At 41.7% G+C, this 15831-nt stretch overlaps 1 protein-coding gene across 2 annotated transcripts in view; it reads right to left on the reverse strand.

Annotated features, from left to right (window-relative positions):
- Nucleotides 1–4075: 4075 nt before the first annotated feature.
- The window catches only part of LOC309849339 (torsin-1A-interacting protein 2-like), a 42311-nt gene continuing 30555 nt past the window's right edge, over nucleotides 4076–15831 (reverse strand). For both annotated transcript variants that reach the window (XM_082701750.1, XM_082701749.1), the window contains exons 3-5: nucleotides 12920–13378; nucleotides 10165–10266; nucleotides 4076–7394 (exon numbers count right to left, since the gene is read on the reverse strand). In XM_082701750.1, the coding sequence (XP_082557876.1) occupies nucleotides 6628–7394; nucleotides 10165–10266; nucleotides 12920–13378 (1328 nt within the window). In that variant the 3' untranslated portion in view covers nucleotides 4076–6627. The remainder of the gene's footprint in view (nucleotides 7395–10164; nucleotides 10267–12919; nucleotides 13379–15831) is intronic.

Here is a 15831-nt window from a genome sequence, read left to right on the forward strand (position 1 = left end):
TCCTGACAGGTGCCCTGTCCCAAGTCCCTCACAACAACAATCTACTCATCCTGGAGATGCACATTTCATATCCCATCAGCCGCCCTTGGGCGGTCAGGGGCCCCCACACCTGTGGAGCTACAACCCGTCCCCAACTACTTGCTCAGCCTCAAGGATGGAAGGGGCCCACCGCCCCCCTCGGGACATTGCTCTGTGGTGGCTACTGAAATGAGCGACAGTCAGGGCCCACATGGACTTCCTGTGACGCCCACATGGACTTCCTGTGACGCCCACATGGACTTCCTGTGACGCCCACATGGACTTCCTGTGACGCCCACATGGACTTCCTGTCTGCTGGCTCCCGGGCTTCTGCAGCAGCTGGGGCTCCCAGGTGGCTCTTAGTGGAGGCTACTCGCCCGTTTGGTGGTTCCGACCCGACAAGGCATTACAGATGATGCCAGGGAGGCATTCCGCGGGAATAGGGACATCTGCATCTGTTAGGCTGTGGAGTCAGGCAGTTGCTTTGTAACCCCAAGAGCTCTGAATACCTGAATTCTCCTCGCCCTGCCAGTTCACTGGCTACACCGACCACTGCGATCCACACATGTGCACACTTACACTGTCGGGGTCTTGGGCAGCCTTGGTGCTCCAGGCCTGGAAGCTTAGGCTGGGCCCCCACTAATTGCATCGCGTCTCAGGCGTCAGGAGCCCGCCCTCCAAAATCTTTCTGACTTGGGGCACCACACTGGCCACAGTAAGCCCCTATGTGCAATTTATTATGCCTTTTGGGTCCTGTGTGGACCCATTGTCAAGGTTCACAGGTGTCCCTTAGTGAAGGACACCAAGCCATCCCGCAGCCCCCTGCCACACCCTGGTAAAACCGTCCAGATTCGTCGAGCTCCGCCTTCAGGGTCAGACTGGTCCCTAACCATGTATATAACGTCCTGGGTGTAGGGAGACCACCCTTTGAAAATCCTCGTGAGGCAGCAGCTTTATCCTGGCAACATTCTGTCCTCATTCATGCTGGCTGCAGAGTGGAGTCTCTGGATTTTCCAGTTATCAGGGCTCCACGTGGCTCTCAGTGAAGGAGACCCCCAGTGGGTGGGCCAGGACCAATCCTGGAAGGGCAGTCCAGATTCCTACAGTTTCATCTTCAAGGGAAGTACGCCCATGTGTGGATGTTAGAGCTTGGAAGTAGGAAGAGACCACGGACTCCCAAGAGCCAGCTCTGGCCCCTTGATTCCCCTGATCTTGCCTAGTCCCAGCACCTGGTTTTGCTGATCTGTATGATCTGCGTGTGTGCGGTGTCCAGCCCATCAGCCCCCCATCCGCATCACGGGCCTCCAGGAGCCATGGCCCAGGCCAGCCACCATCATGTAGTGTCAGGTGTGGAGTGAGGCCGCCCTCCATTCTGTGCTCTGAGGCAGCTGCTGAAATGGGTGAGCCTGTCCCTTTCGGACTTCCTGCCGGCTGGGGCCCCAGCCTTCTGCAGCAGTCAGGCTCCAGGTGTCTCTTACTGGAGGATATGTGGGCCAACCGCATTTTCCACTCCCTGCCCTCCACAGCCCTGACAAAGCAGCCCAGAATCCTCAGTGTGGCCTTTGCAGAGAATATATACATCTGTGTAGGTTAGGGCTTAGAATCAGGCAGATGACTTAGACCCATGGTGGCCCGCTGCCACACCTGGACTATCCTTACACTTACCCTGTGCAAGTGCCCGGTGACCTTGACTGCTGTGAACTGTGCGTGCACAGTATGTGCCCTGCCATCCAAACTTGGGCCAGAACTCTCCAGAACTGTGGAGCTCAGGTTCATCCCTAGTCATCCGCATGGCCTGAAGTGTGGAGGGAGCCCACCTGAAAATCACTCTGAGCCATCAGCTAAAATGTGTGGCAGTCCCCATGTGGACTGGCTGGCTGTCGGGTCCTGGGCCTCTGCTGTGATCAAGGCTCCCAGTTGTCTCTTACGGTAAGATACCCTAACCAGGCCTTGAAATCCAGCCTAGGCAAGGCAATCTACACTCCTCCAGCTTTGCTTTCGGGGGAAATATTCACATTAGATGCCACCGATCCCCAAGAGACCCTCATTGAGATCTTGCTCTTCTGACACTGCCCAGTTCCAGTGACCCTGGCTGCCCTAATGAGCACAGACCCTATCAGCAGTCCTTCCCCACCACCTGCACAGCCCCCGGGCAGAGGAGAGTGGCTCCTCGGAATCTTTCAGAGGTGACAGCTTTAAACTGGCAATAGTCCCCATGTGGACTGGATGCCTACTGGTATCCTGGGTGTCTCTCAGTGAAAGCCATCCCAGCCAGTGTGCCCACCCCACCTTGGCAAGGCTGTCCAGGGTCCTTCAGCTGTGCCCACAGGGCAGTATGTGTGTGAGCGTAGATAAAGGCTCAGAATTAGGCAGAGGCTTTGTGCTCTCAACAGCCCACTCTGGGAGCAGCCATCACCCAGCACTGCGAGGAGCCCTCGTGAAGTCCGTTCACACCCCTGCAGCCTGCCTGGGGCAGTGGAGACCCTTCAGCTCTGCAGAATGCCTACTGTTCTTTAACCATCTCTATCGGCTCCATGGTGGAGGAAGCCTGCTCCCTAAAATCTTTCTTAGACGTTTGGTTCATACTGGAGAAAGTCCCCATTTGCTAGCTGCCTGATGTGGTGTCCAGTTTCTCCAGCAAAGCTCCCAGGTGTCTCTTCGCGAAGGCTAACCCTACCAACAGCCCTCCTTGGCAAGGCAGGACTGAGTCCTCCAGCCTTATCTTCAGGGGAACTACTGAATTGCAATTGTGTAGCTTAGGGACTTAGAATCAGGCAGATGCCATAGTGCCCCAAGAGCCTGCATTTTAGACCCGGCCTCTCCCAACACTCGTGAGTGGCAAGTTCCGTGGTTTCCTTGACCTGCACCACCCATACATGCACAGCACAAGCTGCTGGCCAGTCTTGGGCAACTAGAGCTCCTGGGCCTGTGGCGTTCAGGCCCATCCCCCACCACCAGCCCTAACTTGATGTAACATCAAGTCCTTGTTTTGACTGCTTGATGGAATCCAGGGCTTATCAGGAATCTAAGCTCCCAGGAGTCTCTTGGAGGATGTCCCCGCTAGCTTGCCCAGCCCTGCCCTGGCAAGATGGTTCAGATTCCTCCAGCTTTGCCTTCAGGGGAATATGCGTATCTGTGGAGGTTAGGTCTTGAAATAAGGCAAATGCTGTGGATGCAAATGCCCCATGGCCAGTGGGAGCCCACCTACAAAAATCGTTGAGGCTGCCACTTAAAACTGGCAACAGTCAGGGGCACCTGGGTGGCTCAGTGGGTTAAAGCCTCTGCCTTCGGCTCAGGTCATGATCCCAGAGTCCTGGGATCGAGCCCTGCGTCAGGCTCTCTGCTCAGCGGGGAGCCTGCTTCCTCCTCTCTCTCTCTGCCTGACTCTCTGCCTACCTGTGATCTCCGTCTTTCAAATAAATAAATAAATAAATCAACCAACCTGGCAACAGTCATTCCCCGTTGTGGTGGGCTCCCTGATGTGGTCCAGGCTTCTCCAGAAATCAAGCCCCTTAGGTGTCTGTAATCAGAACATACCCAGGCCAGCTCTGCAGGTTCAACAGGGTCATGAGCTGGAGGGGATAGGTCCCAGGCTTGCTGAGCCTTACCACAAAGCTTGGAGGCTTTCAAAGGAAATATATTTAAACTATTTTATTAATTTTTAAAAAATACAAATAGAAACAATAGCGTTATTACTTTAGGGATAGGAAGTCCCTGGAACTTCTCTGCCAATCTTTGAAAACGAACTGGGGAATTTAAATTTACCACAAAGGTGAAAAACCTCCAAAGTTCCGAGACAGTGTCTAGTTCTACACCAGTTTCTTCTAGAAGTCTGGTATCACTCAAGAAGTAATTCGTCTTAATGCAGAATGTAATTAGAGTTTTTCTGTGATAATAATTAAACAGTGATGTATGGTATCATGTATGGTATCAGATGCCCACAAGTCCCTGTTCTAAGTCAAAAAAACAGACTCCAAAAGTAATAAAAGATTAACTACCAGATACACAAAAGAAAATATGGAAACTTGAAAAACAAAACAACTGAATAAAAATTAACTTAAGAGGACATTAGATAATAAATTTTAATTATTTCATATTTTAAAAATATAAAGTTTTGTTTTAAAAATAATCATTTTATTCATGAACAGAGCCAAAAGTAATATACTGCTTCTTTTTAAAAAGTAAGTTTTGAAATAGTAGATAGAAAACTGACAATAGTTTTAGTTGATTGCACTTATACAAGGAAGGAAAAGTGTTTTTTTAACAAAGCCTGAACATTAAAAAAAAAAGTTCCATTTTAAAAGCTTTTGCTAAATTATATTGAAAGGAAGTGATGAAAAACCATATTCAACTGAATGAAGAAACAAAAATTTTTGTTTCATTGGTGATTCGAATCACTGATAGAGGAAATAGTTATACACATTTCATACTGGTTCATCATAGATCTGAGGTAGCACAAGTCAGCAGGCCAACAGAACAATTCTACAAGGCACCATTGGTTTTGTGTGACAGAACACTAGCTGGCACCTGAGATCTAGAAATACAGAAAAAATTCAAACGTGGTATATAAATTTTTCTTCAATTTTCTCTGATTTTATATTGGATTGATACTGATATGATATTTACTTTGTCTTTTTGTTCAGGCAGGTCTTTCCTCAAATCTACTTGAGAGATTCCTTCACAAAGTTGCAAATGTAAATAGTTCTTTCAGGTATGTCCCTACACTCAACTGAATGCCACCTTAAGGCCCTGGTTAGAACAGATTTATATGTTTTTCCTATGACAGATATTTTCCAATAGGTTCCTCTCCCATGTCTCCGTAATCTGCTTTTCGGGATCAATAAAAATCCCTGTATCTTCCTAGTGTTTCAAAAACTCCTTCCATGTCTTAATCATGTGACTTCCTTCATGCTTTAAGCATCAAAATGCTTAAAGCATGAAGGAAGTCACATGATTAAAGGATGGAAGCATTCTGGAAATACTAGGAGGACCTATATACATACACACACATATATATTATATATACATACATATTCTGCTCTCACAACAGCAGAGGCCAAAACCTAGTTGCAATATTCCAAGATCATGGTAATAGTCCCCAGGTATGCCATGTCATGGAACAGACCTTTCCTTAGGTCAAGATAATTTTATTAGAGTTCTGCCTTCAGAGCTGCAATGCCAATCAACTACTATCTCCATGAACACTGTTCTCAATCTTTCTTACTATCACAGAACACGGTTCAACAACTAATATTGGTCACTAAAACCTCTTGGAATCTATTTTATCATGTATGCTTCCTTTTACAAAGTATAACAGCTCTTGCATTTCTTTAATTGTTAGCCTAATGGTATTTCTAACCATCTAGTCGAGAAATGAGCCGCATTATATAATGTTCCATCACTGTGCAACAAGTAAACAGCATGGTGCAGTTAGTTACTGTACCCATATAAAACCTACTGTTCAATTAGTTCCTAAAAATCTGTTCTGCTTAAATGGCACTCAAACTCTCATCCTAGACAATTATAAAATTCCATTCAGGGGAGACAGAAATGATGATCAACAGAAATTAACAACAGCATCAGAAATATGCTTACCAAATACTAACTTATACATTCTTTTTTTTATCTGTACGTCTTTATCTTTCATAAATAGCATGTCTGTACAATAAACCTATATTTCATCTTCTTCCAACACATAAGATTTAATACATTCATTATTTTCCTATCTTCTAAGTTTTTTTTTTTCACTTAATCAGCAATTTTCAAATTTCGTTATCAGTGGAACTCTTTGTTCCAAGGAAGTCCTATGGAGGGAGACTCCCACTATATAAAGTGGTCAAAAGCAGAACTTTCTGCTCTGATCAGTAGGGGAGGGCTGTCAGTAGACACAGCTTAGAAACCACTGCTCTAAAACATTCAAGAAGCTGAAGAAAAGACATTGTCCACTGGAACTTCTTCATTTCCATGATTATAAACCATCTCCCCCTTGTTTCCACTTTTTAAAAACATTTCTTAAGGACAGCTACTTTTACCTCAGCCCATTAATGGGATAAAAAGCATAGAGTCTTACATATAGCTGAGTATTTGAATTCTTATTTCTTTTCACACTATTCCAAAATGCAAATTAGTATAAGATGTAATCCCATGACTGGTTATTAAATAATTAATAATTAATAATTTTAATATTTAAGATGTGATAGAAAAAAGTTTTTAATTACCATTGCTTCATAACTGTAATTGTTCTAGTCCAAGTCCAACACTAGCCAAAAGGCTCGTTATCAAGAAAACAAAAATCACTCTGTAGTCATTCTGAGCAGGTTTTATCTTCTCATGTAATGATTCTGTGGCTATATTTTTGGATTAAAAAAAAAAAGCTTCAGTTATATATTCTATGCATATTTTAAACATGATTGGCTTGAAAGGCCAGGAAAAGAGGTCACGTTTTGTCAAACTTAGAAAGATAATACAAAAGGTTAAAAATGAAAAATTTTTTTTTCTAAAATAAGCTCCTTTGTGCTTGCCAGGCTTTTCATCAACCTCCTTCCACAGAAACAGGTTTTTAAACTGACTTTTTAATAAATCCGTGCCTTCCGAAACCCGACTCGGTGCTTAGCTTATAAAAAAACACCCCTGTTCTTCTATGTTCCTCACAGGCTGGACGGGCAGCACCAGGTGTGAAATGCGGCTCCAGAGCCCACTCAGCTTGTCCGAGTCCATGTGGTTGAAGGAGCGGGGAGTGTCGGAGTTGGTAAACCTGGCCCAGAGTAAATCTCTCACTTTTTCCTCAGTTTCCCTTGGGCCAACACTTGCTTCTAATGTTTCCTCCTCCAGGAGAACAGTCAGCACCAGGGCCACATCTTTGAAGGCGGCATTCTCATGGTCACAATACTTGTAGAAGATCAGGGTAGAGCCCGCGGGAAAGGATTCGAAGTGGTGTACCACAGCAGCCTTCTGGCCATTCTCAAATCCCGAGCTCAGCTCCATGTCAACCAATTGCTTGACCGTGTCACTGTCCTCCAAGGTTCTTCCAGCCCCGTCGATCTGAATGGCGGAGACTTTCTGGAAGGAGGTGTAGGCGTCTGCGACGAGGTGACTCAGGCACTTCAGGGTCTCTCTTCCCTCTTGAGCTGCTGTAAATATGACGGTGGCCGGCTCGGTGGGGTTCGAAGCATTGAGGTGCTTCTGGAGAAATTTACGTCCTCTCTGCCACAAGAAGGAGCTCTGGCCTGGGAATTTATCCTTCAATTGGCTAAACTGAGCCAAAAAGGCCTCTAAAGCTGGATTTTGGGGCACTTGCTGGGCTGGAGAGGAACAGTAGCTATTAACAAAACTTACCAAAGCAATAGTCATAACCATGAAGCAAAGAAAGATGGAGCCTGTCAGAAAATGGGATAATAAAATACAAAATTAGAACATCGACCAGAAACAAAACATGTGGTAAACTGAAATGCATTAGAGATACTGTCAGATTTTACTAATTGTGGAGAGTTTCTTTTGCCTATATCCTCTAAAGTTTGAGATATTAAGGTCTACCAAAAATACTTACTCTCTAATTTCTTAAATTATTTGAAGGTAAAATATTTTTGTTAAAAGGTGAAGTGAAGTTTATGTATTTGTTGCTATAACTAATGATGTGACTTGGAACTATTGGGACAGTCTTCCACCTTCTCGAAGTACCATTACCCACAATAAGCTAATTCGTTCTTTATGGGTCAAAATGTGGAAATGCCACTTGAGAAGTTAAAAAATACTCTGTAATAAAAAGCAGTTTTAGTTTCTTATTTATGAAAATGGGAATTCCCATTTTGTTAAGGATGGTGAAAAATACTCTGTAATAAAAAGCAGTTTTAGTTTCTTATTTATGAAAATGGGAATTCCCATTTTGTTAAGGATGGTGAAATATCTGCCAGGGCCCCTAAAGGAAAAATCCTTAAAACTCTATTGCTCTATTTCACTATTAGTTATTATCAAACACTTTTTTAAAACATATTAAAACAAGCCAAAGAGAAATAAGAGGCTTCTAAATTGGTTAGGAAGATGTAAAACTTTCACTATTTGCAGATGACACAATATTCTATATAGAAAACCCTAAAGAAACCACCAGAAAACTACTAGAACTCAAAATTGAATTCAGTAAAGTTGCTGGATACAAAATCAATGTGCAGAAATCTGGTGCATTTGTATACACTAATAATGAGGCCGCAGAAAGAGAAATCAAGAAAACAATCCCACTTGCACACCAAAAATAATAAGATATGTTGGAATAAACCTAACCAATGAGGTGAAAGACCTGTACTCTGAAAACTAAGGAACACTGATGAAAGAAATTGAAGATGGCACCAAGAAATGGAAAGACATTTCATGCTCATGGACTGGAAGAACAAATATTATTAAAATGGCCAACTGCCCACAACAATCTACAGATTTAATGCAATCCCTATCATAACATCAACAGTATTTTTCACAGAACTAGAACAAATAATCCTAATACGTATGGAACCACAAAAGGTCCCAAAGAGCCAAAGCAATTTTGAAAAAGAAAAGCAAAGCTGGAGGTATTACCATTCCAGACTTGCAGGTATATTATGAAGTTGTAGTGATCAAATAGGACGGTACTGGCACGAAAACAGCCACGCAGATCAATGGAGCAGAACCAAAAACCCAGATATAAACCCATGCTTATATGGTCAATTAGTCTTCGACAAAGAGGAAAGAAAATCCAATGGGGGAAAAAGATGATTTCTCCAACAAATGGTGATGGGAAAACTGGACAGCTACATGCAAAAGAATGAAACTAAATTGCTTTCTTACACCATACACAAAATCAAATTCAAAATGGATTAAAGAACTAAATATGAGACCTGAAACCATAAAATCATAAAATCCTAGAAAAGAACACGGGAAAGTAAGACCTCTGACATCAACCATAGCCACACTTTTCTAGGTATGTCTCCTGATGCAAAGGATATAAAAGCAAAAATAAACTATTGGGACTACAACAAAATAAAAAGGTTTTGCACGGCAAAGGAAACAATCAACAAAACTAAAAGGCAACCTACCTAATGGGAGAAGGTATCTGCCAATGACATGTCCGATAAAGGATTAGTATCAAAAATTTATAAAGGGCTTACACCAATCAACACCCAATAAACAAATAATCAAATTAAACAGTGGGCAGAAGAAATGAAGAGACATTTCTCCAAAGAAGACATCCAGATGGCCAACACACCCATGAAAAGATGTTCAACATCATTCCTCCAGAGAAATGCAAATCAAAAGTACAAATAGGTATCACTTTACACCTGTCAGAATGGCAAGGTCAACAACATAAGAAACAACAGGAAAAGATGGCGAAGAGGCGGAGAAAGGGGAAGGGTCTTACACTGTTGCTGGGACTGTCCACTCCAGTGGTGCAGCGTCCTCAAAAGTTAAAAACAGAGCTACCCTACTACTCAGCAACTGTGCTATTGGGTATTGACACAAAAAAATACAAAACACTAACTCAAAAAGATACACGCACCCCTATGCTTATTGCAGACAAATTATGGAAGCAGCCTGAGTGTCCAGCAGCAGAGGAGTGGATATAGATGTGGAGTGCGTGCATATGTACACACACATAATGGAATATTATTCAGCCAAAAAAAAAAAAAAAAAAGAAGTCTCGTCATTTGCAACAACATGGATGGAGAAAGTATAAGGCTAAATGGAGTCAGTCAGAAAAAGGCAAATACCATGTGATTTCAGTCGTATGTGGAATTTAAGAAACGAGACAAATGAGCAAGGAAGAAAAGAAGAGACAAACCCAAATCACAGACTCTACAGAGAGAACAAACTGATGGTCATCAGAGGGGAGAGGTGAGAGGCGGGGGGGATGGGGACACAGGTGACGGGGATTAAGGAGGGCACGTGCCGTGTCGCGCACCGAGTGATGGATGGAGTTGCGGAATCACTAGCCTGTACACCTGAGACTAACAGAACACTGTAAGTTAACTGTACTGGAATTGAGACAAAACAGAACAACACACTATAAAACAATGTTAAAACTGTTGGAATCTGTTAGTTTTCTAGTTCGAGTTTTCTCCTTTTCTCTGAGGATTTCTGAATGTGAATCAACACAACAACAAGACCAATTTTTTTTTCTCCTACCATAACTCAAAAGATCCTTTTTATCCATCTTTTTTATGGTATCCGGTGCATTCTCTTTGTTTTCTTCCAACTCTTGTGTTTCTTGCTGATGACTCTCAGCCTCTGGGGAGAAAAGGAATATTATTTGCAGAAAATATACTAATGGGGTATCATATACTTTAAAACTCTTACCAAACCAAATTATTAGATTGAGAGGATTTCTGTACTTTGTAAAATCTTATACAAAGCTAACTTTTGTTCTGTCTTTTCCTTAAGGCTATTACTTTCACTCTACTTAGAAGAATAAAATCAAGTGCTGTAAATTCATGTAGGGTTACTGTTGCTACAGTCACTATTCCTCACTGGTCCTCATGTCAAGGACAAAGAAACAAGCATCCTAATATTACAGCCAAGCTTATCTACAATGTGTCTCGAGAAAATGTTCAAAATTAAAAAGGGATTTAAGAAGTGTTAGCTGCGGGCACCTGACTAGCTCAGTTGGGAGAGCATGCACTGGATCTCAGGGTCATGAGTTCAAGCCCTACACTGGGTATAGTAGAGCTCACTCAAATAAATAAAGCATAAATAAATAAATAAATAAATAAATAAATAAATAAATAAAACGCTTTAAAAAATTAAGTGTTAGCTGAACACAAGACTCATTATCACAGAGCAATGGTACTCTTAACTCCAGGCTTCAAGTCATGTGGCAAGACTCCAAGTACACAAAAACAGAGACTCTTTTAAGTTTAGAGATAGGAGAGATTACTGTACAGTTACAAAACAGCTTACAAAAGCAAGTTTGAACTTCTTAGTGAAGGAAGGACAAAAAGCAAGGAATACAAAGTAAAGAAAATTGGTGAATTACATAAAAATGTAGGTGTGGGGCGAGATAGCAATCTTAAAATGTGAAAAGGAGGGCAGTATTTTGTAGCCCTCTCGGTCACTCTACAGCCAAGATGTGTGCTTACGGTGTATGTACTCCATTAACATGAAGAAATAAGATCATCTCCACCTATAAAGGGTCGTGTATTTAGTCAAAGCCCACCCCAAAAAATGGACTTTAAAATATCATATCACAGACTATAAAAGGATCTTTACTGATCCCCTCCTGTAGCCCCACCTTACCCATCATGGCAAAAGGTCTAGCAATGTTAAGGGCTTTGCCCAAGGTCACATAAAGAGATGTGGCTAAGCTGAGATTAGAACAAGGCTTCTCATCTGCTAGGTCAGCTCATTCCATTATATATATATATATATATATATATATATATATATATATATATATAATATATATAGATATATAGGAATGTATGGAATGTATGGAATATATATATATAATGGAATGTATATATGTATGTAATATAATGTATATATTATATATATTATATTATATTATATTATATTATATTATATTATATTAAGTTGCTTCCCATACATAGCCTGCATTTTTAAAACAATATTTTCTTCCTCTATTCAGTGAACCTGCATACTGGTGAAAATCTGATGGAAGATTAATAGTTCATACAAGTCACATTCATTCATTTATGTAACAACTATTCATAAAGTTGCTTCTCTGTGCCCAGTGCCACAGAAACACAATGAATGACAAAGACATAGTCCTTGCCTTCACTGAAGTTACAAACTATCCTAATGATTAGTGAATGAAACACATTATATTATTTGAGATCTGTCACTGACTTATTGGGAAACATGAATTTCCAGTCCTTAGTCGAGTCCCTGAGGCAGAATGTCTTACTTTTTATATTCCTTTGCACTTGGCAAATAGGCGTTTTAGACTTAGCTCTTCTGTGTACTTACGAAATACAAATCTGTCCATGCAATTATAGACAGTGAGAGCTAGGAGAGACCAGCTTTTGGATAGCTCTTATCTAACCTTTTCATACTACAAATAGGAAACTGAAGTACCAAGGAGTTAAGAGACCTGCCCAGGGTCACCCAGGTTAGCAAGTGGTAGGGCCACAACTAAAACTCTTGTGTCTTTTGTGTTCCAGTTAAGGACTTAGCTGCTGCAACTATTATCCTCATAGAAGATAGGATGTTTACTCTCCTTAATATACAAGTGGGGGAAATCATATAGAGAGAAATTAACCGACCTGCTCAAAGTCCTATAAAATATGACTGAGTTAAGGGCACTGGACCATTGATGCTGGTTTTTAAATATACCCATCTCTTGATTTATGCAGCATTTAGTTTCAAAAAAAAAAAAAATTTTAAAAATGTTAAGTAAAACTGTGTTCCTAAAATAAAAAAAATAAATAAAAGCCAGAGGTGAAGTTTTAAAAAGTCAATCTCTTTTTAAAAATCATACTACATTACTACAAACAGTAAGTAAATAAAAATAGTTTAAGGGCATCTGGTGGCTCAGTCAGTTAAGCGCCTGCCTTGGGCTCAGGTCATGATCCCAGGGTCCTAGGATCGAGCCCCACATCAGGCTCCCTGCTCAGCGGCGAGTCTGCCTCTTCCTCTGACCCTTCCCTCTCTCATGCTCTAAATCTCTCTCTCTCTCTGAAACAAATAAAAAAATTTTTTTAAAGTTTAAAAAGGCAGTTTATGTGTTGGAAGCTACTTAAGTAGTGCAATGAGCTAGTCAACGAGATGAGAAACCTCACTATAATCTCAGCTCAGTCGTGTCTCCAAGTGGCCTTGATCCTATGAAGAGAAGTTCTCTAAAAAGTTATCTAAAAAGAAGGCCCCTGACCTATGCTGTGTCCTCAGCAACAGAGCAAGACAAAAGTCCGATGGGCTTCCTCACCTGGTGCCAGCCGTCGCCTCCTCACGGAAGGGGAATGCTCAGGGCTCGGGGCACCCCGAGGGTCCGCGGCGGGTGACTCCGGTGAAACTCCAGGTTCGCTGCTCACCTCCTCAGGCAGGGCTGCAGAGCCGCTCTGTAAGACTGCATCTTCTCTTTCTACCCTGTCACTTGGAGATCTGGTGGGTTCTGGTAGGTTCTGTTCTTCCTGAAAACTCTGGTTGTTCTCATGTTGTGTTTTAGCCTTTGGATAGTCCCCATAATTTGTCCCATCTGGACTGTCTGATTGATCATCTGTGTCTGCACTTCCTGTACCTATGGTTTCTACCCCTTGGTGGACGACGTCATTGAGACCAGAGGCAGAGTCTGGGGTCTGAGCTTCTTCAATGGTACTTTCGGGGACTGTGGTCTCCTGTGCCTGAGGACTTATTGATACGTCATTTTTCAAATCCTTTTGAGGGGCTATTGAGATAAAAATTTATAATTTTTATTGAAAAAAATTCCCTATTTTTTTGTAGTTTAACAAGGTCCCTGATTAATAATAAGGAATATGTGTATAGATTTGATGGTTTACAGGCACTCTTCCTAAACATTACTTCTCTTGATTTCTACTCCAGGTGGTTAAGACAGACTTACTTACTATGTGTTAATAAATCTAATAACACTAATGTAGAACTATTTTGAATGACAGAACCAATTTTTGGTTTATTAAATACATCCTCTTCCCTAACAAAATAATGAAAATAGGCAATAATCATCAAGAACAATTAAAACCACTATGCAGGGACGCCTGGGTGGCTCAGTTGGTTAAGCAGCTGCCTTCGGCTCAGGTCATGATCCCAGCGTCCTGGGATCGAGTCCCACATCGGGCTCCTTGCTCCGCAGGGAGCCTGCTTCTCCCTCTGACTCTGCCTGCCACTCTGTCTGCCTATGCTCACTTTCGCTCGCGCTCTCTCTCTGACAAATAAATAAAATCTTTAAAAAAAAAAAATAAATAAAACCACTATGCAAAAAGCTGATGAGACATTTTATAATGAATGAACCAACTGATCAACCTTAACATCACAGAAAGAGGGAAAAAACAGACATCATTAACCTCCCAGGTCAGTGCAGTGGGAAGTGCACTATACCACCTATGAAGTATTCTTGCCAAATGAACTGGTATCTGATCAAGATTCTAGAGCTACGGGTCATGATCTCAGGGTCCTGGGATCGAGCCCCGCATTGGGCTCCCTGCTCCGCAGGAAGCCTGCTTCCCTCTCTCTCTCTCTCTGCCTGCCTCTCTGCCTACTTGTGATCTCCGTCTTTCAAATAAATAAATAAAATCTTTAAAAAAAAAAAATTCTAGAGCTAATTACTGGCTTCCATGAAATATTTGGATAGAGGAACATATTAAATCATGCATCAAAAAATTAACATAATAATTACTATAATAATAAAATCGATTATTGATTAAATATTTTAAAAAATCATGCCTCAGACTTATAATCGGTAAAACCCCAAATGTGAGAAATTCAAAGGAACAAGAGACTGTTTCTTTCTTTCTTTTTTTTTTTAAAGATTTTATTTATTTATTTGACAGAGATCACCAGTAGACAGAGAGGCAGGCAGAGAGAGAGGAGGAAGCAGGCTTCCCTGCTGAGCAGAGAGCCCGATGTGGGGCTCGTTCCCAGGACCCTGAGATCATGACCTGAGCCGAAGGCAGAGGCTTTAACCCACTGAGCCACCCAAGTGCCCCGAGACTTTGTTTCTTAAATAAAAGCAAGAAATAAAACTGGCAAGAAAAGGAAAAAATGAAAAATGAAGGGTGACCTATTAAGAGAAACTTAAACAGAAGAAATATGTCAACCAAATGCGATGTGTGGCCACCTGTTTAGATCTAGTGTTGAACACACTGTTGAAGAAATATTTATGAGATAAACAGGTAATCTGAATGCCAGATGTTTGGTGATACTAAGGAATTACTGTTCATCTTCAAGTACAATATATTGTGATAATTTTTTTTAAAGATTTTATTCATTTACTTGAGAAAGAGAGCGAGAGTGAGTACAAGCTGGGGGAGCACCAGGTGAGACAGAGGGAGAAGCAGACTCCCTCCCCCCTACCCCCCTCCCCACCGAGGAAGGGAGCGTGATATGGGGCTTGATCCCAGGACCCTGGGACCATGACCTGAGCTGAAGGCAGATGTTCAAGTGACTGAGCCTCCCAGGCACCCCGTGATAATTTTTTTAAAGCATCTTTTTAGAGATAAGAATCGCATATTTAGGGGCGCCTGGGTGGCTCAGTGGGTTAAGCCTCTGCCTTCGGCCCCGGTCATGTTCTCAGGGTCCTGGGATCGAGTCCCACATCGGGCTCTCTGCTCAGCAGGGAGCCAGCTTCCTCCTCTCTCTATGCCTGCCTCTCTGCCTACTTGTGATCTCTGTCAAATAAATAAATAAAATCTTAAAAAAAAAAAAAAGAATCGCATATTTATGACTAAAATTACATGATGTCTAGAATTTGCCTCAATTCAAGAATGTGGGAGAAAGGAGCAAGACTACAGATGAAATAATGTGTTGACAGCAGATGACGTCATTTGATGGGCATGTGGGATTCATCTCATCTCCGTCTCCATGCTTATGTATGTCTCACATTTTCTATAATAAAGCTTAAAAAGAAAGCAACCTAAAAGATATATCAATCAAATATAGTGAGTAGTTCACTAAAAAAAAATCCCAAACCCCAACTGTGGAGAAAAAAAAGATTAGGGAGAAAAAAAAAAAGGTATGAGGTAAGCGGGGAAATGTACATACTGATTAAATGTTTTATGATATTAAGGAACAACTATTAATATCTTTTTCAGGTGTCATATGCTATTTTGGTTACTTTTTTAAAAAATTATCTATAAGAGACGTAAACTGAAGTATGCACAAACA

This window comes from Mustela nivalis (assembly GCF_964662115.1).
Source record: "Mustela nivalis genome assembly, chromosome: 16".
In the NCBI taxonomy this organism is placed as follows: Eukaryota; Metazoa; Chordata; class Mammalia; order Carnivora; family Mustelidae; genus Mustela; species Mustela nivalis.